At 53.4% G+C, this 24,372-nt stretch overlaps 1 protein-coding gene across 12 annotated transcripts in view; it reads right to left on the bottom strand.

The window, feature by feature from the left end:
• Nucleotides 1-14,774, bottom strand: part of GRIN1 (glutamate ionotropic receptor NMDA type subunit 1) — a 40,306-nt gene extending 25,532 nt beyond the window's left edge. For 11 of the 12 annotated variants that reach the window (XM_040607150.1, XM_040607155.1, XM_040607157.1 and 8 more), the window contains exons 1-3: nucleotides 14,372-14,766; nucleotides 10,673-10,807; nucleotides 2,927-3,103 (exon numbers count right to left, since the gene is read on the bottom strand). In XM_040607150.1, the coding sequence (XP_040463084.1) occupies nucleotides 2,927-3,103; nucleotides 10,673-10,807; nucleotides 14,372-14,629 (570 nt within the window). In that variant the 5' untranslated portion in view covers nucleotides 14,630-14,766. Of the gene's footprint in view, nucleotides 1-2,926; nucleotides 3,104-10,672; nucleotides 10,808-14,371 lie in introns of all 12 variants that reach the window. The other variant, XM_040607148.1, reaches the window with a different exon arrangement.
• Nucleotides 14,775-24,372: the final 9,598 nt, after the last annotated feature.

The raw sequence follows: 24,372 nt of genomic DNA, 5'->3' as shown, positions 1-24,372 counted from the left end.
CTTCTCAGAGTCTGCTCAGATTGCAGTGAGACCTGGAGTAACAATTGCTTCCAAGGAGAGCAGAGCTGCAGCAGAACAGCATGAATGTCCTCCAGCGATGAAGTATTGGCCACTCTTCCTCAGGCACCATCAATTTAGCCAGGAACTTGGTCATCTGTCTTGCAGCCTCCAGCCACAAATCACCTTGCGTGCGTGGGATGTGCTGGCACCTCGACCCAAGCTGGTCAGTAAAGTGAATCAGAGTCTTGGGTGCAGCAAAGCTGGACCTGGCAGCACCTGATCTCCTCTGCTTCTCCCTGTCACTGTCCCTATTGCCAGAACCAGACCAGTGATGTCTCCTCTCTTTCCCATTTTTCCGTGTGGTCGTGCAGTCCTTCCCTGCTCCTCAGCCTGTTTTTCACAGAAGGACCCACAAATTCAAAATTCACTTTCCACCATGTTCTCCAGCATTCACTCCAAAAATTACCAGCTTCATGAACAGCACTGTCCCAGAGAGAGGGAGCCAGCACACCAGGGACCTGTCACCTCTGATTTGGACAAACTCTCAGAGCCTGGCACTCCTTCCCCAGCAGCATTGGTGCACTGCTGGCCTGCCCGGATGAATGAGCAGAATTGTACTGGGATGGAGCAGTAGCTCCAGGCTGAGAGTTACTGCAGACAAACCTAAGACAAGGCTAGCACAAGGGGTGCACCAGGGCTGGCCAGCCTCTCCCGAGTGCTGGGCTCCCAATGCCTGCTTGAAGTGCAAATCCATCCAATGGTGCCTGAGTGACACACGGGGCTGACACAGACTCCAGGGGACACATTGTGCTCGGATCCAAAAGCTCAGGTAGGCAGGTGAGCCTCTGACTCACAGCAGATCCCCCAGGTCCTCAGGGGCTGTGATCCAAGCTTTGAAGAGGCTGAGAACAGGTCTCCTGCCTGCTCCCTCCCCAGGTCCCAGGCTGCCCTTCAGGAGGCTAAGGAGGGGTCCAGGGTACCACTTCATGGCATGAAGAGTCAGCACACCAGTGATTAGAAGAGCAGTTAGACAGCAGAAGAGATTCAGGAAGACAAGAAAGCCCCAGCGGGAATATCTGCTACCTTCAAGACCGGTCAGACCAGTTAGTTTGACCAAAGCAAGCTCCTCAAAGGAAAAAGAAACAAGACTCAGTGGCACACCCAAAGGGAGGACAAGGTGACCTACCACCACAGAGTGCCCAGGCTGGAGGACGGCCAGGGCATTTGCAGTAGCCCAGTGGCTGCTAGGAGACACCAAGACATGTTGTAGATGCAGTGCAAATGTGGGGCAGGTCTGAGGACAGGCCCTCCCTCCCCCATCTTTCAAACCCCAGATCTCAAAGGCTTCCCTGTAGGATGGGCAGGCTGAAGAAGAAATAGACGCTGTGCCTGGGAGCATTGTGTGGAACAAGCAAGGGGTGGCATGAGAGGGAGCAGCAAAACGGGATGCACGGGTGCTGCAGGAAAACAGAAAGTGGAAATCAAAAGGTGCAAGGAAAGGGTTGACAGACCAACAGTGGGAACAACCTGTCCACAATTTCCCTGGCTGAGGGACCCTGCACTGGGAAGAGCCTCTGGAGAGAAATACTGGCCCGCTGTCACCCAGTGGGAAGCTGCCTTTGGAGGCAGGAGGATCCCACCATGGTTGGTGGCACACCAGTGTCTCACGATGGCCTAGGATGCAGCAAGGATGAAACTTCTCAGAAACCACCGCCAAACCCAAGCCTGTTGGTCAGTGTGCCAGCCCGCAGCCCTGCACCAGTCGTTCCTCCAGTGACTTGACAAGAGGTGATGACGAGCAGTGGCAGTCTGCACCCTCTGGTCTCTCAGCTCAGCCACCAGCTCCAAGCACAAGAAGTGTCTACGGCCACGTCTCCTCAACAGCAGGTGCCCAGTGTCCAGCACCTGCTGGAGGGGCTGGAGAAGAGCAGGTTGTGGTCCCTGCCTGTCATCCAGGAGGGAACAGCCAGGAATGCGTGCCTGCCCTGACATTGCTGGAGACTTGGAGATGGGCTCAGACTCTGCCCATCCAAAGGGGACCTCACCCTGCCCTGAAGAGGACGTGCTAGGACTTCACCCCACAGGGCAGGCGGTGATTCCTCGCCTTCCAGACAGGCACCTGCCTTTGACGCACTGCAGCCGAATGGCTCCCTGCGTTCTCCTTCCCTGCTTGTCTTCAACACTTGCTCAGTCCTTTTAGCCAGCATCAGCAGATCTGTGGTAGTCCTCCTGAATTTCTAGCAGGCTTGGGGACCTCCCCTGCTTCCCTCCCGGCTCCCCTGGATGGCCCTGAGTGCAGGTGCAGTGCACCTCCTCGATAAAGCTGCTCCCGCCAGCCACAGCTGCCCTCTTGTAACAGCATGGGGTGTCAGGAAAGCAGCGTTTGGCGTGTGCTTCAATGGAGATGGGAACGGGGCGCCAGCCTGCAGCCGCAGAGCCGGCAGCTTTATAGAGAGGGTGCATTATACCTCCGCGCACCAACGCGCCGGCTGCCCTTGCCCCCTCCTAAGCCGCTAAGCTCTGGTTAGCCAATTCAGAAGCTGCTTTTCGGGGTTGGTTTGGCACTGCCTGGCCCCTGGGTGGCTGTAATGGGGCAGGTGCTTCCCTAAGCTGAGCGACTGGTCCTCTCCTTAGGTGGGAATCTTGGGCGAGGCATTTGCAGAGCTCCAGGTTATCCTTCCCTTCATTTTGTAGTCGATTTACATGTAGGAGATTTTGACCATGGCAAAGCAAGTGAAATGAATAAAGTACAAAGTTCTGTCAGGTACTAGTCAGACACTGTTGATGCTTTAAGCATGTTAGCCATGTTACAATGGAAAGAAAAGGTGTTTTACATACAGAAATCTACATACATACAACAGCCCGAGACTTCTAGTTTTGTTGTTGTTGCTTAAACAAAGCTACAAGACAATGTTCAGGAACTGACCTTAGACTCTCTCTCCTCCAAAAGGGTCTCCAGCTTCTTTTGTGCAGCACGACCTTCATGGTCGTCGCTGACTATCAGAATGACGTGATTCCAGTTGAAGACTCTCATCATCTCAAACCAGACGTTGGCCTGGTGAGAGTATGGTGGGACCGTGCGCAAAAAGGACAGGTGGATGCTCTGCAAGGAAGAACAAGAGCTCAACATAGACTGGTTGGGTTGTCAGCCAGGGTGCGTCTCGGGGACCGGGCAGGTTTGCAGGGACAGGGCTGGGATCGCGAGGCCAGAGAGGCAGAGCAGCAATTTTTGGTAGACCTCTGGGTTACATGCCTTGAGATAGCCTCTGGGACCTGCACTCCTTTCTTCTGGCTGAGAAAGCAAAGCCTGGCTATGATTTTGTACCTCTCTTTGGTTAACCCAGCACATGGCAAAGAGGAATTTTTGCTTTGCGGTCTGTAAATGCATGGTGGAGAAAAGCCTATCTAGCAAGGAACTGTCACCAACGTTCAGTGCAAATATAGCCTTTCCTCTTGACCTTTTGAAAATATTACTGAGCAATGAACATGAAGGGAAAAAAAAAAATCCCTTCGGAGAGTGACAAGGAGCAGATGCAGGGACATGTGGGTATATATTAGTTATTTGCCATGAGAGAAGTTCAGAAAAGCAGTTTTATAATACGCTGTTTGGCTGTTTCTAGGTCAGCCTGTTCTGCAGCAGCACACAGGAGGAGGCAGCTCTGGACTCATGCCCCAGCTAACCTATCTGATTTGGTTGAAGACGTCATTATGGTTGGATGATTGAGCAACAGCAATTCCAGCCTAATTAGGTACAGCACTCTTTGGGGAGCAATTGGACCAAAAGCTGCAGCTGACAGAGAGGTTTCAAAAAGTAGCTTTTCCAAAAGGCCCTAGAGTCAAATATTAGAAAATGAAAGGGCTTATGCTCAGCATGGATGCTACTTGATAAACCAGCTACGTGTTGGAGGGAGGTAGAACTATGAACAGGAGAGGACAAAGAGGAAAGCACTATGATATTTCTTTTTTTTTAAGGCTGAGAGGGTCCTCTGGACCAAACAGGGCTTATCCAGACCTGCTCATCCAGACAGCAGACCCAGCACACGTCAGGAATGTCCTGAATGGGCCAAAGTAAATCACACTGCAAGGGAAAAGGTGTCATGTCCGCCACGGACCTGCACAGGAAGAACAGACAGACCAGATAATGCCTTTTCCTCACACTCAACACAGTGATAAAGCCAAACTGACCCATGCAAAGTAGAGAAAATAGCACAAAAGCCCTGTCGCGGTCAGGTCTCTCTGCACTGGGACAGCAGGTCCATTCTGCTGCCCTGGCTCAAAATACAGAAATGATGGAGGCAGCAGCAAAAATACCAAAGCGCTGGAAACATTTCCTAAATGCTGAATAGACTGAGAAGTGTGGATGTTTAATTGAAGGAGGAAATGAACCGGGGGGGGGGGGGGGGGGGGGCTGTAACAAGCATCTCGGAGCTGCAGTTTTGTATGGCTGATACACACATTCCCAATTACGTGAAAAGCAGGAGAAATGCAGCTTACCCCACAAGCCCAGCACTAATCTATGGGATTGGAAAGAAGCCCTATAGGGACAAGAAACTATGGTCTCCGCACCAACACAGTGCTCAAGCTCCCTTGGGAGTCAGCAGAGATGCCCAAGCATTTCCAGCTCCAGCTCCACAGCTCAGGGCAGGGGCACACAGGACAGGTCAGAGCATCTGTGATTTTTAATCCCTGAGCACTTTTAAGTGATTTAAAGAAAACCAGGGAAAACGAAAATGGAAACGGGGAAAAAAATCAGATGAAAGGAAAGAAATTAAAAAAGTACAGAATAGTTAATCATAATAATAATCAGGAACATACAGGCTAAAATGTCGAAATTCTAACTTAAAATTACTTAATTCCCTTTTTGAAATGAAAACATCTTTGAAATTTCAATATATTGCATCAAATGATCTTCTAGTTTCCCAACTAGCTTGCAAAAATGCTGTTTAAATTGATCGTGGCTTTCTTAAGTGTTGTAAATACATATGGCTAGGTTCAGATGAACAAATTTTACTGCGAAGTTGTTGGAGAGCAACTTGGTTTAATAGTTAAGGCAAATTTGCTTTCTGAGGTGGTGTCAAAAGGATCACGGACTTGCTATGATGGTATCTCAGCTCTTGGATTACAGAATTGCAGTTTTTAAAGAGGATAATGAAGAATAACTAATTGCAAATGCTGAGTCTAGATTGTAGGATGAGCTCTCACATTCTATGCTCAGCTTTTGAAGCACTTAGGATTCCTGAACCTCTCTGAAGGGCTCGAAGATTGGCAGAAAAGTGAAAGTGGAGTCCCCCAAAAGTTAACAGGTCCAGTTGTGCTGTGCTGATTTGGTGCGATTTGATAACCCCTATCACACCACATGCAGTGACTTCCCACAGGTCTCAGCACAGAGCTTTCCTGACCACGTGGCACATGGACACGGGGCTGTACGGCAAAGTATATGGATGCAATGATTTATGCATCGTAGTTAGCCCATTTTTAGGCAAATAACTGATTATTTAGCATAACATCTGTGAGACGACCGGCCTGGTATGTTCACTTATTTCATCTGCACCACTCATCAGCACCGTCCCTGATGTACTGCTACAAAAGCTCTAACTCTGTACTGTCAGGGGTCATAGCCTGCTCCCCTCAGATCGGGCACACAGTAAAAAATGCTCCTAACTACACATCAACAATTCGCCTTGTAAGACGTTTTACAGGATTGACATCATTTGCTCTCCTCCGAGCATGCCTGCCACCTGCCAGCAGGGCTGGGATGTCAGCGTGGGAATGACTGACAGCAGCCCCAAGACAATAAAAGAAGATATTCTGCAATATTTTCCTATATCCCACCAAAATCTTGAGTGCTCAGCCCTGTGCTTCCCCATTTAATAGTATTTCTGCCAAAAGTAACTAAATACAGAACGGGATGGAATCCAGGCTTCCAAGCGGAATCAGCTCAGCAGCAACTTATGGGGCTGGAGTCTAAATGCACCAGGAGGGAGTGTGGTTATGAGGCTGGGGACATGTGCTGGGTCAGGACCCTTAGGAACTGCAAAATTTTAGTGGTACTGACTTGGCTGATACGAGTACATATGAAAAGGGACTGACTTTGAGTAGATCAAGTGTGTGTGTGCATGTGTGAAAGCAAGGATTCAGTGTATGCGTAGATGGGAGCATATACATGCAGCAAATGTGCATGTACCCATGCAGGGAACGTGCCTGGGTGCTTGAATAGCTGTGCACAAAGAGTCTGCACGTGGCCGTGCCATGCCTGGGGGACAGTGCATGTGTGGGTACCTATTGATGGAGCTTATGTACATAAAGGATGTGCACATGTACTGGGAGCGTGCAGGCATGGCTGTGGGGCCACCACACTGTGCTTGTGTGTCCATGTAAGGACCATGTACAGGTCCATGAGTGAAAGGATTACCATCTTCTTTACCTCTGTCTGCCTAAGGGCTTATTACAGCTATGGTCCATGGCTGGTAGAGTCAAATTTTTCCTCCAGCCTTGAGGAAACAATGTGCTTTGCTTTTATTACCTATGAAAATCATGTCGTCAGTCCCCTTTCTAGCAGCGCCCTCCAAAACTAAGCTGTCTGGGCACTTTCAAGGAGATTGGCAGAGCTCCCAATATATAAAGTTCCTAATAATTTAGCAAAAATCATCAGCTGGGTATTAAAAAGAAGCCTTGGCCAGTGTCTCCACCGAGGGAACCCGGACTGCTCTGTCCCCTGCTCTGTTCAGCCTGCCGGCCAGCCAGCACACGCATTGCCAAGCCCCAGCAGAAAGCAGCCTGCCCGCCGCCCCGTGTGATAGCTGCATTCGTGGGAGGCAGCTGAGAGAGCTCTGCAATAGCTTAGACGTGTGCTGGGAGGAGTTCTAGTGGGGGCAGATATATGGGGAGCTCAGGTGCAGATGCATTGCCTGCCTTCCCCTGCAGCGCATGGGGGAAAAGCCTTGTCAGCCCCAGCACCGCAGCAGCAGCCTTGTGGAGTGATGGGGCTGCTCTGCCCTTCTCCCAGCTTGAATCCTGAGAGCCACGAAGGGCTCTCTGCTGGGATGAGTGGACTCCATCACTGCCATCAGCACAGGCTTTGGTGCACAGAGCCCCTCATCTGCTCTGACACACTGCAGGCCACCCCTGCTGGGGGCCGTGCTGCTCAGTGGTGGCTGTGAAACCCATTCCCAGGGCAAATGTCTCTACACTAGGCTAACCAGCCTCTCCAGTCACTTCTTGCAGGGGCCAGTGAAGAAGTCCTGACCTTGACCTCAATTGAGGGGAATCTTTTCTCTCCATGTGCAGTGCAGCTTTCCATGCTGATTAACACCATTTCTGCACAGCATTGGTTGCCAGTGAGACCAGTAATAAAAAAAAATATTATTTTTTTACCTCTCTCAGTGAGCAGTAACCCCTGGGAGGGCGTGGAGTGGTTATACTGAGACAAGGAATTAGAGGGAAAAGCCATCCCCAGGCCCAGGGTGGAGAAAGAGAAAAAAAAGAGGGAGACAGACCTCATTTCAACTACCAGGATCGGGTGCTGGACGTTGAAACGGCTTTCCAAGCACAGAATGACTAAACTCCATTTTCCACCTTTTACAGCAGTACAGCAGGTCTCAGTTAAGAGCCACCCTTGATCCTCCGCTGCGCTGCCTCTCTGATGGGGGGATGGTGTGGGGCTCAGCATCTCAGGGCAGCCAGCATGTCCGTCCATCCCCACCATGTAGTTGTGGTCCCACATGGTGATGGATGGCACCAGACCTTCCCAGCTCTTGAGCTGTGTCTTCTCCCACGAGCTTTGCTCTCATGCTCTCAGTGTCATTTCGTATTTCTCATATTGTCAAGATGTCAACATCATCTCACTTTTTTTGGCTGAGATGTAAAGGAGTTATAAATACCCCCAATGACACGTGGGGAACAGAAGCACTAAAGCAATAGTACAACCTGTCTGTTCAGAGGGCCCAGCATGAGAAGGTCAGAGCGTGATTTTTGCAGTGCTCAGTCCATGAGGAGTCCATAAAGGGCTCTCCACAGCGGTGGACACCACAGCGATGGGTACCACTCTGCTGCCTTTACCATGAGCCCCTCTGCCTGCTTCTGCAATTCCCTGTTCAACTCACTCAGAGGCCACCAGGATTTCAGAGACCTTTCACCATACAGGCAGGACTGCGCTGAATGGCGTGAGGATCTCTGTGAAGAAAGAGGCAATGATTTCATAAGATGTATGCAAAGGAGGCCAAACAACAGCTGCCAAGCCAGAGTGCTCAGCTTAATAGCTGCAATATCATTTCTAGAACAAATAGTTCTTTGAATACTGGGAGCAATAAAGCTTGCTTCCCCTGTTGAAATTCTGGCTACAGCTTGTAGACCACTATGCTCCACTGGAGATGCTCTGAGAGCATCAAAAGGTACTGGGCAAACCTGTTTGTGCTGAGACCCACACCGTTCCTCTCCCTGGCAGCTTAGCCTTGGGAGGACCATAATTCGCTCCAACTTCAAACCCCATTGAAATTTAGCTAAAATTGGCTGATGCCTTCAAAACCCATCGGGGGCATACACACATAGTGATCTTACAAGCTTGTTTCCATAGAAACTAAGCTGAAAGATATAATTTCCTGAATTAAAAAAAAAAAAAAAAAAAAAAAAAAAAAAAAAAAAAAAAAAAAAAAAAGAAAAGGCAGCAAGCTGATCACTGAAAACGAAAGGGAGAACCAGCTCAATGTCCCTGTGTCCCATCAGCCAGCCTGTCCTGCATCAGGTGCACAGAGCCTTGCACCATCCTGTTCCATGGCTTCACATCCCTTTGCCTTGCTGCCCCCCACTCCACTCCCATCTTTGCTGTCCCCTCCGGCTCCTGCCAGTCCATTATTCAACATCCTTGCTCCTCTACCTACCCAGTCCCTGCCTTTGCCCTATCTCCTGCCTGCACTCCTCTCTCTACAGAGACCTCCAAGACCTCAAGCCCGTGGCTGCCTTGGTGGGAAGGATCCAGGCTAAGCACGAGGAGGGGTGAGACATGTCTGGTGGAGGCAGCACACCCCCCTGCTGAGTCCCTGACAGGTGAGTGTACCCCACAGCCCTGCACCTGCCCAGCACCCCCAGATATTCAGCGGGGAGCACCTCCCTGCCACTGCAGCAGGTCACAGCTGCCGCAGTGGTCACTGCTCCAGCTCTGAAGTCAGCCAGGTAGGTTTGATGAGCCGCTTTTGCAGAAAACATGTTTTAAATAGGAAAAAAATGGCAGAAGCAGAGTCTGCTGGAGAAGCTCCCACCCCCTCAGGGTGAGCACGCAAATTCAGCGCAAGGTCGTGCTGTAGAAGAGGTGGCCAATTTGCTTCCGTGAGCACGGCTCTGCGGGGATGAAGCCAGACTGATAGCGTGCAGTGTCCCCTCTCCCTGCCACCACGTGTGCTGTGACAAGGTCCCTCCTGCCAACTTTGCTGATCAGACCTATCTCCCCCCCGCAGCAGGCGAACCAAACCCCCCTGCACATTCCCTACCTGACCCCTCCCTCGGTCTGCCAGCTCGGTCTGCCAGCTCCGTTACCATCCCTTTCCTTCTAACAGTGCCTGACAGGACCCTGCCAGGGCATGTGGGTCCCTAGCCCCGCCAGCCACCATCGCTGCCACTGGTCTGGGCTTGCTGGCCACCCTACCATGGGTTTACTTGGTGGGAGATGCCAAGACCCGCTGCTGCTCCAGCCAAGCAGTCCTGCTGCTGCATCTCTAGGAGCCTCTGCTCCTCCCTCCTGAAATTTGACTTCATTTAGCATGTAGGCGGAGTGACTATTTTTGCACTGAACATTTGCATTTGTGAATATTCACATTTTCCAAGCAAAGGCTGATTCGTGCTTTAAAATGGGCCTGATCTCACCCATTAAACTCATGCACCTGGATGAAAACTTCCACCAAGGCTGCAATGGCATGTGGACAGCCTGGCTCTGCTCAGCTCCTCCTTTTGCTTTTACTGATCACACGGTGTGTTTGCAAGTTGGGTTTGGAGCTGAGCACCCAGTGGGAGAGCTGGCCAGGGCAGCATCTCATCGCCCCCAGCTCCTGCACATGGCAGGACGTCATCCAGCCTGAAAGTCTCCGTGTTTCCACAGCGACATCAGACAGTGGTTTGAGACGCTTGAATGTGAACCTCTTTCTTGTGTGCTGGCCAGACTGAATGCCATGTAAAGCCTCAGGATAACTTGCTAGTCAATTCTATTTTCTCCCCTACCAATATCACATAAACCCAGCGAAGTGAACGCAACCGAACAGCCTTCAAGCCCCACAGAGCCCCTGCCTGGTGTACAGGCTCCTCTAGGATCCTCCTTCCCCTCCACAGCTTCCCCCCACACACACCCGGGGAACACCCAGGACCCCCCAGCTGTCACTAGCAAGCAGGCAAGAGCCAGTTCATGCATTTGCCTTGGCTGAAGAGCAGCGAGCCCAGCAGCCTGCCAGAGCAACGCTGCAGAAATCATCCAGCACTATGTAGGTCAACACTGGCAGCTGCAAAAAAATAATGTACCAGGGAATGCGGGAGAGAGAGAGGGGGAGCTGGAGGTTTAACTGGAGAGGACGGATGGACAGACAGACACACAGATAGACAGGGTCGTGTAGACATCATTAACCCTCCTGACGGGCACTCTTGATTTACACCACATGTATGAGGTACTAGACTAGAAACATGCATCAGTTACCTTATCAGAATATATAGACATGCGTGTTGTCAGACCAATGACAGGGATCCTGTAGAAGCCAGCTGTGTATGATACGGGTGTTGGTGTTAGGTGATCGTTGGGAGCAGGAGGGTGACTAACTAATATTGCATAGACCTGTAGGACAGGATACATGACACAAACATTATTTCACAGGAGCACATTGGCCATCGAGTGTGATTTTTTTTTTTCCCTTTTCTTTTCTGCAATGTTAAACAGCCCCACGTTAACACAGTAACGTCTTTCAAATAATCGGGAACAGTGAAGCAAGGACTGCACTGGGGAGCAAGGGGTGCCGTGCTGCGCGCCGAGGTGATGGGTCTGCTCAGGGTTATATCTTAATGGAAATGCCATGCCTAGCCGCTCCGCTCGCTAAACTAATAACTTTCATGGATTACAGATTAAAAGGAAACATCTCCCTTACAGTCACACTGTGTAATGCGATTTCTTTAACCACACATTTAATACTCGGTTGTAATTCCCCTCCGAGGACTATTACAAACAAAGTGGTCAGCTGGGACTCGGAGCAGGAGAAGGAGCGCAGAGCCAGGGAGCAGATCAGCCATCTGGCCCTGAGCACAGAGAGGAATGAGAAAGCTGGGCGAGCGGCGGGGAGCAGGAGCCAGGACCTGCCTTCAGCACGCCACAGCGATGGGGCACGGGGGTCCGGGTTATACCGAAATGGGGAAGGAGGCTCTCAGCAACATCCTGCTGTTATTACAGGCCTGGGATTTTCATCTCCAGCAGGATCCTATTTTATGTCAAATGGAGAGGAAGGAGCTGGGTAATCCCTGGGGGATCCTTTGTTACACTAATGCCTTTCAAGGCACAAGAAATGTCCCCAGCTGGTGACAGGGCTCCAACTAGGGTGAATCAGTGCAAGGACTTTGTTGTCTGGGAGGAAATAATACTTCTTCCTCCTCCAAGCATCTGCCCAAGCCCCAGGATGACCTCTGCACCCAGGCTGGAGGGATGACTCGCTGGGAACGGAGAGGAGGATGAAGCATGCCTGGGGAAGGGGATCTAGGGACTAGGTGGGAAGACGGAAGATCCTGCCCGGTGTCAGGTAGGAGGAGGCTGAGGGTGCAGAGTGAGCTGGGGCAGGGGTTGGAGACCCTACCATGGCAGAAGGAAGGAATTACTGGAGAAGGGGTTGGGGAAGTCACTGGGGAAGGCAGGAGGAGGGTAGTGCCCTGGCAGGGGTGCCTGGTGCCATGCTGACGTGGCGTGGGCAAGGACCTGCACCCAGGAGGGCTGGGGCATGGGCCTTGGGGCAGGACCAGGCACTGGGGGGAGAGGCTGGGGGCTCTGTGGGGGCGAGGGCTGTGCTGCGCCACAGAGCAGCTGACCAACAGGAGCCATTTTGCATGCATGGGCTCCCGGCCCCTCCTCTGCCTCACAGCCCCCTGCTTGGCCACAGTATCGGTGAGCGAGGACTGAGGGTGGCTGTGCCCCGCACTGGGGCTGGGAGGACCCCTGCATATTGGGACAGTGTGGGCAGCCCCAGCGCCCTGACCCCCAGCACCAACAGCCCCCTCTGCACCCCGGCTTAGCTGCCTCCAGCATCCCACTGCTCCAGCAGGGTTGTGCCAGCTCCTGCTACCCTGTACCATCCCGGGCTCCGTGGGGTTTGCCATGGGGACAAGGCTTGGAGGTGGCATGGACACAGGTATCTATCAGCCGGGCTGCTTAAATAGAGCCTCTGCTCAGCGAGGGACCCGACTGAGCCTTCTCCCTGCTCCCTGCTGGGCAGCGGGTATCGCTTACAGCCTGCGCTGCGCTTCCTGCCCGGCTCTGCCACCATCCCCAGGGATGGCTCCAGCCATCCTCCATCTCCACATTGGGAAGCTGAGCTGCAAATGTGTCAGCTCTGCTCTGCTGTGCACCTCTGCCACCTCCCTGCACCCTCCCCCCTCCCTGGCTGTGTGTGTCTGGGCGCATACATGCATATCTGTGTGCGTGTTGGTGTGCATGTCTCCAGGGTGCAGGCGTTCATACGATTTGTGTGGATGCTTGTGCCTGTGCAGGGTCTGTGTACACCTTCTGCATGTGCATGGGTGTGTTTGAGGCGGGGGTGGGCTTGTACTTGTGTGTCTGCCCACATGATGCCCCCAGCTAGGGGGAGTGGGGCTGGTTAGTTGGGCTCAGCACCCAGAGCACACGCAGGGCAGATGGAGGGGCCAGGCCACAGGCTGCCTAGGGCACCCAGACTGCACCCATCAACGCTGCAGGTGTGGGCTGCTCCCTTAATGTGCCGAGGGTGACCCATGTATGTCAGGAGATCCTGACATACACATACATGACCCATGTACGACAGGAGGAACGCGCTGTGCCCGTGTGCAGGCATGCATGTGTGTGTGTGCCCAAGGCTCCCTGTGTCTGTGTGGGTGTGTGCACGCTGTGTCTATGTGCGTGCAATCTCTGCTGGTGTGTGCCTGTGCCTCGTGCATATGTGTGGCAGTGGGTGTGCTTGTGTGCCTGCTTTGTGCCTTGTGTGGTGCTGGGGTGGCCATGGTGCTGTGCGCGATAGGGCGGTGTGCAGCTGTGGTGCACAGCCATTCAAGTGCATGATCTGGGGGGGGATGCAGGGGGGTGTGGATGTGCCTGTAGTGCACGCAGTGGGGTGGGTGTATGTGGCGGTATGTGTGTGTATACATGTGCACATGGATGCGTGTATGCATGTGGCATAGCATGCGTGCACCAGTGTGTTTGCACACTGGTATGAGTGCAGACTTGCAGTGTTCTGTGGGTGCCCGTGTTTGCATGGCAATGCATGTGCGCACATGGCATGTGTGTGTGCACACAGCACAGCCCACGGGCATTCCCACAGCGGTATGTGAGCGCCCAGTGCATGTGCATGCACAGCACTCCCCGTGCCCACATCTGTGCACAGCGTGTGGCTGCCCATGTGTGCTCATAGCGTGTGCCCGTGTAGCTCTGTGTGTGCCCGCCTGCACCCATGGCGATGTATGTCTGTGCATGGCATGTGAGTGCATGTGTGTTGCTTTCTGCATGCATGGGGTTGGGTGGGCAAGTCTGCACACCTGCTCTGTGTGTGGGTGCCCGTGTGTGCCCCAGGCTGCGTGTGCGGTCCTGTGTGTGCCACAGGGTGCCTGTGTGAGCCCATGTGTGCCCTGGGGTGTGTGTGAGAGCCTGTAACTGCCCTGGGATGTGTATGAGAGCCTGTATGTGCACCGAGGTGTGTGCGGGTGCCCTTGTGTGCCCTGGGGTGTGTGTGTGAGCATGTGTGTGTGTGTGAGCCCATGTGAACCTCGAGGTGTGTGCGGGTGCCCGTGTGAGCCTCTGTGTTTGTGTGAGCCCGTGTGTGCCCTGGGGTGCATGGGTGAGCCCGGGTGAGCCCCGGGGGATGTGCGGGTGCCTGTGTGAGCCCCGGGGTGTCTGCGGGTGCCCGTGTGAGCCCCGGGGTGTCTGCGGGTGCCCGTGTGAGCCCCGGGGGATGTGCGGGTGCCCGTGCAGCGGAACGGGCAGCCCGGCCGCGCTTACATAAAGGCTGCAATGCGGGGCAGGACCCCGCTCGCCGCCGCTCTGCCCGCCCTGAGCCCGGGGGGCGGCCGGGGGCCGGGGTCGCTGCGGCCGCGGGGGCGGCGGCTCGGCGCCCTACGGGACCGGGGCAGGTGGGCGCTCTGCGGCGGCGGCAGGGGAGTCGCCGGCCCGGGGTACCTGGCTGGAGATGAGGTCCTCGCAGACGGAGAGGGCCATCTGGATGGCGTTGGGCTTGTGCGTGACCGAGGTGGCGTTGAGCTGGAGCTTCCAGGTGCCGTGCCGCTTGTTGGCCTGGTTCACCGCCTCGCGGAAGATCTGCTCGTGCTTCTTGGTGCTCAGCACCGCGCCGATGTTGACGATCTTGGGGTCGCAGCCGGCGCGGGCGAAGGAGGAGGAGAAGAGCAGGGCGAGCAGCAGCAGCCGCATGGTGCTCATCCACGGGCGGCGCGGAGCCCGCCGGGCCCCCCCCCCCCCCCCGCCCGGCTCAGCGCGGCCCCATGCGGGCCCGGCCCGGCCCGGCCCGGCGCGGCTCGGCGCGGCGCGGGGCGCTCTCCCTGGTGCTGAACCGCCCGCGCCCCCGCGCCGCTCCGCCCGCCGCCGGCTCCGCCCGCCCCGCCGGCCCCGCGCTGCCGCAGCGCCCGCCCCCCGCCCGCCCCCCGGCCCCCGGTGGAGCGCGGCCGGGACCCCCGCCCGCCCCGGGCGCTGCGGCAGAGCCGCGCCCGCCTCGCCGGGCCGGGGGCGGCTGCGCACACGCGGGGTCCCGCCGCCTGTCGGGCCGGAGCAGCGCCGGGAAGGACCCGGGGGGGCGGGGGTCCGGCCCCCGCGCCGCGGGGAAGGGTCGCTCCTGCGATGGGTGCGGAGCGCGTGTCGCGGGGGTCCCACTCCGTCCCGCGCACCTACACTGCCCGCTGGGGGGTCGGGGGCGGCCCTTCCCTCTCTGTCCCTCACACCTACATTGCCCGCTGTGGGGGAGCTGGGGGCCGGGGGCTGCCCTTCCCCCCTCCGCACCTTCAGCGCCCGCTGGGGGGCCGGGGGCTGCCCTTCCCTCTCCGTCCCGCACATCTACACTGCCGGCTGGGGGCTGGGGGCTGCCCTTGCTGTGGGAGGCACGAGCACACTCCATACAGGGCAAACCAGGCTCTTCTCCAGGCGTTGGTGCACCAGGCCGGGGGTAAACCAGGGTCTCCAGGATTTGTTCTCCAGAACAAACCTTCCCAGTTACGCAGCTCTCCGAGTAACGTGCTTCCCCAGCCCTGGATGGGGAGAGCTGCCTGTGGCACGGGTGCCACCGGGATCTGTGCTCCCCCTCATGCAGGAGACCCCTTCCTTGACCATCACATCTCCTGGGCACAGGTGTTAAGCAGAAACTCCACCTTGGCTTTGCTCTGTCCCTCCAGGCAGAGCCACCACCCTTCCAGACATCAGCTCACAGGGCAACCGGCCATCTTCTTCCATCAAATTCACCATCTTAATCCCAGAGATGACCTTAAGATTAGTCTGCTGAGGAAATTTCTTGGGGTTCTCTTTATTCATCCATTAGCCTCCCCAAAGGACATGAAGGCACAGCAACTAGTGGTCAACATCTGGAGGACAGTCCAGCCCCATGGCTGAAAGGGATTGAGTTTCACTCCCGGACCATGCCTCTCCCATTCCATGGCCAGAGGGGTGAGATGACCAGAACATCATGTTGCTCCCCAGCGCTGTCGCTTTGACTTTTTTGGAAAAAACAAAGGGGATGCAGAAAGTGACAGGGTGTTGCTTTGTAACTGCGTGGGAGCCAGCCCAAGAAGAGAGCAGGCTGAGCACTGCAGAAGAAAAATCACCGGAGATATTTTTACATCAGCCATTTCTAGGGTATTGCCACAGCCCACCTCTGTGCTTGCTTGCAACGTGAGTTGAAGCAGAATTTTTTTCCCCCAACGCAAATTTTCTCACTGGCATCTCTGAAGTGCAAGTTGCCATGGAAACCATTTTGTCTGTGTCCCACGTTGCCCACACGCACTCGGAAGAAGCTGCAGAAGCAAAATGGCCGTTGTGTAATGCTGCAGGGTCTCAGCACACGAGGGGCTTGTGTGCTACGCAGCACCCCTCCAGCTAGGAGACCCTCTCAGAGAAGCTGTGGACAATTGCTTGGGAAAGCAAGGAAACCCATGGAGGTTGTGATGCACTCCGTGAAAGAAAAAAAATGGCCCCACCTCACCTTAACTCTTGCAGTGCTTTGCGTGGAGCTCCACACTGATCCTGCTGTGCTCTCAACACAGACTTCCAGGCACGCTTTACCCTTTCCAGTGTCACTGTGTCATTCCAACTCCTCCAAGCCTGGAGATGAAGGCCTTGCTGTACTCAGGTGGTGTGGCTCTGTCCAAGCTGAGAGGCCTAAATGCTGTCTTGAAGGGACAAAGGGTGCAAGTTAAAAAGAATTGCATCCATGCCCTGAGACTGCACACGTCTGACTTCATCCCAGTTGTTGAAAAGAAACTGTTTTGGAGTGGGCTGTACAGATCCGGACCCTGGTGGGTGTGATGGCAGTTAGAATTATAAAGACAAGACCTGGCCACAGCAGGGGACTTAGCAGAGAAGACAAAGGCGGGATTTGAAATATTATTTGGCTTGCTCACACTGGAGTGCAAAAGGCTTTCCTTCTCATTATCTGGAGTTCCCTGCAAAGAGAAAGAGGAGAGCGGTTACTAAGCCCCTCCCGTGTCACCCAGGAGCTGGGATGATCATACTCAGGAGCCAGGGTCTTCCCTCTGTGCCTCCGTTTGCTTTTTGCCACCAGATACTCTTATTCCTGGCACCATTGCAGAGATCTGAGAAATGCCTGCTTCCCTCTCAGGTCATGCCTCCCACCGGGCTGTGTTGTCCTGGCATCAGGAACAGCCCAGATCACAATCTCCAGCAGCCGGGCTCCGCCAGCACAGACGCTGTCACCGCACGACTTCCACTCCTGCTGCATCCTCAGGCGCTTTGATCATGGGAAGGCAATGGGTGCATGCAGGGTTTTCCCAGGGTGGAAGCTGTGTAAATGGCAAGTACAACTGCATCCACCAGCTGATCCTTGTGAGGACTCTGCAGCGAGCAATGGTCTTTGCTTTTCCTGTCGCTGCCTCCTGGCGTACCATGGCAACCTTCTTAGCCATGGTTTGGCGCAGGAACTTAACACAGTTTGCCTGTTAGCAATTAACATGTGCGTAGTGTGATCCCGCTCTTTATGTCTGGCATCTTCTTGATGCATGGGAGTTGGACAAGGGCATGGGACTGATGTTTTTGTGGTATCCCATTGCCTGTGAATGGTGTCATTCCTCCCGCGCCCAGAGCAAGTCAGTGTAAAACCTGGAGGCTTCAGAGGAGCAACACTGAACCCAGCTGGAAATTTCATCTGCCTTGGGGTAAGGTGGTGGAAAAGGTAACGTGGAATTTCATAAAAGAGGAAATCAAGCATTAGGAATATGTGATTTGTGCCAGTCATCATGGAGCTGCCAAAGAAAACAAATTCTTCTTTTGAGAAAGTTAAAATTAAATTGATAGTAGTAACCGCACAGCTGTAACATAGGCTATGGAAATGCTTTTTATGTGCAGCTGCGAGACATGGGAGTGGTTAATCTAAGTTACAAAACCTGAGTAAAGCACATGCTGAGCGGCCATGGCAGACCTCTAAGAGTGGTTTTTAGTGAAGAACTGCAATGAGATGCAGGTACACCTACAGGTATGAAAGGATTTGCGATGTGGTTGATGCTTCAGTATTTCTGCCATTGCTCTGGAAGAAATCAGTGTTGATAAAATCGGTGAGACAGCAAATAATGACGCCAAATGATTTGGATTGTTTGATAAACAGAGTACCGAAACGTATTTGAAGACAGTCGGTGCACAGCCATGTACGTAGAAGCGAGTATCGTCGGTCCTGCCCTTAGGACTGCAGATGCGGTGGAAATGCAGATGAAGAATGGCACTAAACCCCAGCCTGAGGTCGAGGGGGGCAGCGGGCAGTGGCAGGCAGCAGGCAGGGATGATGGACAAGGAAGGGGGTGCAGAGCCCCCCCCGCAGCTCCTCACCACCCGCCTGGAGACTGGTGCAGTGCGTTCCCTGCCGGCAGTCCGCTGGGGAACGCGATTTGTGTGAGCACGTGGGGCACAGCAGGAGGACGTCCTTGTCACAGTGTCAGCCAGCCAGCCAGACTGACAGGCAATGGTTGATGTTTGCAGAGAGTAAGGTGCCCAAAAGCGTTATTCCTTGGGGGGGGGGGGGGGGGGGGGAGGGGGGGGCTGCAGGGAGCAGTGGGGTGCAGACCAAGGTGAACATGTCTGAGCAGCCATTTGGCCTGAGCTGTTGCTGTCGTATCATCTGGCCCTGCCTCCACCTCTTTTCCAGATGATACCCAGGATGGACCACAGTCCTTAAGCAGGTCTTGTGCTCTCCCTAAAGCTTTCCCAGCTGAGAGGGACTCAGCCCAGCCTACTTTGCAATTCAGATGTGGCTGATGGAGTCACCAGGCAGCACAGCTCCCTGTTCCAGTGCCAGCGCAGCACGGAGCTGCCCGGCTATGGGCATTCGTGTTGTTTTTACTCATCTCTCCCCACAGGGCATGAGATCTAGGGCTCCAAGGGCCTCTGCCACCCTCCCAAGCACAGTGTGTGTCACCTCTGGAATCCCTGTCATCACAGAAAGAAGCTGCAGCATCATCCTATGACAAGTGATGAGAATTGAGGCATCTCTCCCCCTCCACTGCCAGGTTACTGCATCACTGCATCACCCATGCACAGGAGCATTCCCACCACCCACCAGTGCTTTGCCTTCATTCAAGGCAGCCGGGCATTCACAGGGTTGGGGGGGAATTAAAAAAAGATGCAAGCCTCTAGTCTGGCTTTTGGATACCAAGAGGTTCCCGAGCAGGCAAGGAGATATTCAGGTGACTGATACAGAGGATGAGACATGGAACATCAATGGCTAGAGGCAAAGATGGTGAGAAACCCCAAAACAGATTCTGTGAAATCTGAAGGAACTGAATGCACAGGAACACACAGTCAGCTGTGCAGTAGGAGTGGGTGGGAATTTCCACTGGAATAATTTTCTGAGGGAAAACCAGCATTCACATGTTTGAAATGCTCTGTAGGGAAATTTTCATTCTGATAAAATTCCAATTTTCTGCTGGAAAAGCAGCCAAGAGGTGGCTGGGCTTCAGCTGCCTACACACTGTGTCCCAGGAGATGGGACAACTTGTCCTCAGGGGAGTTCCAGCCCCCTGGGACTGCTGCACAGCAGAGGCTGGAAAGGAGCTCAGAGAGACTGGTCACCGCCTGGGGGGCTCCTGCACATCTACACCTCGGAGGACTCTGGAGCTTGGGCCCAAGTGATGCAGCGATGCAGTCACTGGTGCAGAGTGGCTGGAGATGGAGCACGCTGGGGAGCATCAGCCCCTGTGCATCAGTCAGTGCCCCCCATCACGCACATCCCACCACCCTGGAGCTCGGTCAAACAGCTTGGGTGTCCATGGGAAAGCTTGCTGATGGGATGTGTCTGCCTTGCTTCATGAAGTAGAGCTGACATCCAGGGCTGTCACATTCACTTTCTTTATCTCCAGGGTCTCTCTGAGCACACTGGGACCAGAGCCTGCTGTTGTGCCCGTAATCTGCAGCCCTGCTCCATGCAAGCATTCCCACCTCTGAAACCTGCCTTTGGAGGAGGCAGCAAACATCTCCCCAGCAGAGACCCTTTGTGCGCACTCCCAAGCCTCCTGTCCCCCTCCTGGGAGCCCACCGCAGTGCCCAGGGCTCCCCTTGCACCCCCGGCCCAGCCAGATGTGGATCTGTAGCAAACGATGCCTAGGACACCTCAGTGCTCGGTACTTCATGCTCCTGCTGGGAATCTTTTTCATGTCTTTGCAAATGTTTAACTAGCTCCAGGGGCTTCCCATCCCGTGCAACTCCTGACTTTGGGAGAACAGAAGAATTAGAGGGCTGCTTTCCAAATTGCCAGATGTGGCTTTCAAAGACACCAAACATGATAAATGAGAGGCATAGGGCCTGGGGAGTAGCTTTGGAGGATGCTGAGGAAGCCAGGCAATGCCAGAGTTGGCCCAGTTGTGTCAATGTGGCATGTAGGGGCAGGAGCTGAGTGGCACCAGGCTTTCTGCCACGCTTGATGTACCTCACCCCAGGAGCCAACAGGCAGGCTGGAGCGTGGAGCCTGGGTGTGCTCCGGTGCAAACCAGGACAGATAACTGGGGGGCTAGAGCTCAAATGCATGAGAATCTGACAGCAGACCTGCACCCCTGAGAGCTGTGCCCTCCTGTCATGTGCGAATGGTGTTTGCTGAAATATCAAAAACCTTGTTGCCAAGGTCAGATAGAAAGATTGATTGCACAAGTGCTCTTATGAAACCAGCCTAAAACCAAATAAAAACATGACAAGACAAGGCTAAACAGCACTGGGTTTGAAGACAACATTGTTTTTATCTCATCTCCTTCCCTGAAGGTATCTGGAATGTACTTACAAGTCACTGCCTCTGGAAAGCGAGGCACACAGTCTTGATGTGGGCTTCCTGGAAAGGCAAACATGCAGGTAGGACTATCTGGTTGAGAACTGTCAGTGAGAGGCTTTGTGGTCAGCGACTCAGTTCTCTGAGGCTTCACCTCCTCCTTCAGTCCCGTGAATTGCCCTTTCCTTCCCATTTCGGTCGCCATGGCAAGTCCCAGTCCTGACCGAACGCAGAGATGTGCTAGAAAGTCCCAGCCAACCTTAGGATTTCTAATAATAGCTAAACACCACATTTCTCCTTTACTTGTTTTTCTATAAACTTCACGTTTTCAGCCTCTTGAAGCAGATGAATCCTCTCTACCATGACCACTGCTCCCGTATGTGTCACGCCTTCATTTCAGCCTTAAGTGGATAGTTCAGCAAACTCAGCAGCTTTTGAAATTGAGGTTTTGTACATGGTGAAAGGCATTCAGCATCTGTAACCGTCGGCACTACTTCAGACCCCAAACAAATGCTTTAGTGTAGCTGAGGTTGCTATGTACCAGTCAAAAGGCTCTCTGTATATCCTAAAAATAAATACTGAGACAATAACTGGCAGATGCCACGGTTACCTCACCAACGCTTAATTATACTGAGTTTACATAATTTTACGGAAACATTTACTGCTTCTTGGACTCAGATGTCCCAGCTTCCTCCTTTCCTGTCCCAGCTGCCTTGGGATGGTCCCCCACAGGTCATTGCCCAGTTTTGCCTGAAAAGTTAAGAAGAGAAGGAAATCCCTGCATCGGACTTGATTTTCCCTTCTCGCATGGGGTGTGCTTCACCCCAACACTGCCCATCCCCAGCACCCTGAGCCAGGCACCCCAGCAAACAGGAGGACACAAGGCAGAGCCATGCACCCTGTGTCTCTGCGGAGGTTCTGCATTACTCAACAAGTTCCCAGGTGCTGCTGCCATCACCTGACTTGGAAACTCCCAGCGCCCTGTCCTGGACCCATAACATCCATCTGTAAATGCCTCTTGCACCCAGTCTCTAACACCCAGGGCTTCTGGGCAGCCGTCGTACATCAAGGGCTGTTTCTCTTCTGTCCCCTGCCCCAGCCCATGCCCAGAGAAGCAGAGGTCCCCGCAGTGCCATGCCAGACGTGCCCTGAGTAACCCTTGATGCTTCATCAGTGGTGGTGAACGCTCCATCAGGGGATGCACCCCTGATGCTGGGGGTGTCCTCACCCTGCAGTTTGCACCTGTAAGATGCCTTGGAAGAAAGATGTTTAAGGTAGCAGCAGAAAAAGTGCAGAGCAATGGGGTAAGCGTTCATAAAAGCTCTGGCCGACCAGTTCTTGGACTGAGCCCTTCCTTGCCATTGAGGTAGTTATTGCTGCTGGGTTTATGTAACAAAGCTACACACGAGCTCCCGTTGTCCCCATTTGTCCTTTCATTTTCCCTCCTGCTTGACCGAGCTCTGCCCACCCATAAATTCCTTCAAACTTGGAAAAGGGGTCAAATATGAGCTTAAAAGGAAAGTGCTAGAACAAAGCCCCACCTAGTTCAGTGACTAGTAGCAGAGGGGGAAATTCACCTTCTGATTTTTAAGACTTCAAGTCTATTCTGTTCACGCTACTCCTCGCGTCTGATCACTATCCTCCTTTCCCCGTTTCTTCTCCAGGTTTACTCCATGCAAGGTGAGGTGGCCACCATTACATGCACCTTGCAGTAGACCAAACTTGTGCAGATCATTTTTTGCTCTGGTCCCAGTTACATTCCTAATTATTTTCAAAGGAGAGCTATTATGCCTGAAAGCTTGTCAGCTTTTTTTTCCAGCTGTATCAGCTCATCTAATAGAAAATATCATTGTCCTCTATGGACCTTGCTTCTTTTGTACGCTTAGATCATCATGCCTACAAAAGCATTAATACTAATTATTACTAACATTACAATTGTCTTTTTGAGCAGCGTGGACCAGTAAACAGATATATTCATGGACCAAGTCGAGGAACGCTCAGATGTCTTTCTGAGTGCCAATTAACAGCTAACAGTCTCCTGCGGGTCTTCGCCACATGCGTTACATTTCAGTGGCAGACACTGCTGTTTGCCTGCCAGTCACTGAGAGATTTGTAAGGATTCTTTTGCAGTAGTTCACAGTCAACTTTACATTTCACCATAGTGAATAATTTAGAATCATGTTAATCAGATGATTTGGACACCTGTTTATTCCATTTCCCAGGTTCTGCAGAAATAAATGCATACTACTCTCTGTTGTAACAGCTGAGCATCTATTGCTTTTCCTTGGCTCAATTTTCTCCTCAAAGGAGTGAGGTCCCCCCCTGTTACTTCAGGATGATTTAAGGACCTTTTGCAACTTACCTTAAAGGAAGTGTCTTGAAAAGCCAAGTGAACAAAGCATGAACTTGTTCACCTGTTTGCTGACTCCTCAGATCTGTTTGCGAGATGTGACTTCTCTGTGCAAACGGGGTGCTGACTTTTCCCCAACAGAGCACTTTCATTCCTGTGCCTCTCAGCCCCTTCACTGCGGTGTCTAATGGGTTTGCTGTGTGCAGTACTGAGACTTATTGGTCTGCCGGCCCCCGAACCACCCATCAAGTCTGTGGTTTTGTGTGACGGATGTATTTGTTATGTGCTTTTATGCCCTTAGTAAGTCGCTTTTGAAAATCCCTTTGTCCTGCCTTATTTTGACTTGATGCTTCACTTGCCAGAGTTGCTGCTTTCTCTCTTTCCCCCGCTCAGACAGGACTCGCAGCCTGTCCCTCTCTGAGGGATATCTGTTTGTCTCCAACTCCGGTGTTCAGTGTAACTATGCTGGCATTCTTCTCCTAGAACAGGTTTCCAATAGGTCATAGATATATTTACCTGAACCTTTCACATGAGGTCTTCAAGCAATTCCCCCTGAGTTCACCCTTTTAGCTGCTCCATTTGCTACAGCCAGATGCTCCATTTCTGTGTACTTTTCCCTTTCCAGTTCTTCAGTACTGTGGTGGGTATTTGGGGTTGCTGCTTCTCCTAGAAACCCCTGACTGTATCTACCTGACAGGCAGCTTCACTACTGTTACCTCCTCAACCTGGGCAATTCTTCTGACTAAATCAAGTGTTCCCTTTCTGCCTCAAGTTCAAATAGCCCAGCGCTGGATTTGTCCTGATTTATCCTCTCTGTGTGGAGGGGATCCAAGTCCCTCATTACGCCTGTTTTCTGTGCTGGCGTCTCTCTGAGCTGCTCTTGAACTTTGAGAGACCTGTCAGGGTCCCAATGTCAAAGCCAGCCCCAGCACAAGGCTCCCCTTTCCAAAGCCCAGGATAGCAGCTCAGGAGGGTGCTGGGGTATTTATGGATCTAAGTAATGTACCTACTGGATTGAAGACCGCTCTTTCACGGAAGCATTATTTCTGTCTAGGTGCAAGTGGAGTTCCCTTTGCTGCAGCTTGGGCTCGGTGCCTTTTTGCTGTGCATCTTGGAGAAGCCCCCGGCTCCCTCTGCTCCATAACCCCAAGCAGGCTGCAGTCCACCTCTCCCCAGTTTGCCTCCCTCTCCCCAGACAAAGCAACCCCCCCTCACCCCCTGACCCCCTCTGCTGAGCGTGGGGCTGTGCTGGGTTGCAGCTCCAGGGCCAAGCAAAGGGGACCCGCCGTGCTCTGGGGAGCAGCCAGGGATGCCCAGGGGGTCCCCGGGGTAGGGGTCCCACCTCCCCCATCC

The sequence above is a fragment of the Falco naumanni genome, chromosome 9 (genome assembly GCF_017639655.2).
Source record: "Falco naumanni isolate bFalNau1 chromosome 9, bFalNau1.pat, whole genome shotgun sequence".
NCBI classification, from domain to species: domain Eukaryota; kingdom Metazoa; phylum Chordata; class Aves; order Falconiformes; family Falconidae; genus Falco; species Falco naumanni.
The sequence above is the reverse complement of the archived record's forward strand: the minus strand, read 5'-3'. Positions and strand labels throughout refer to the sequence as shown.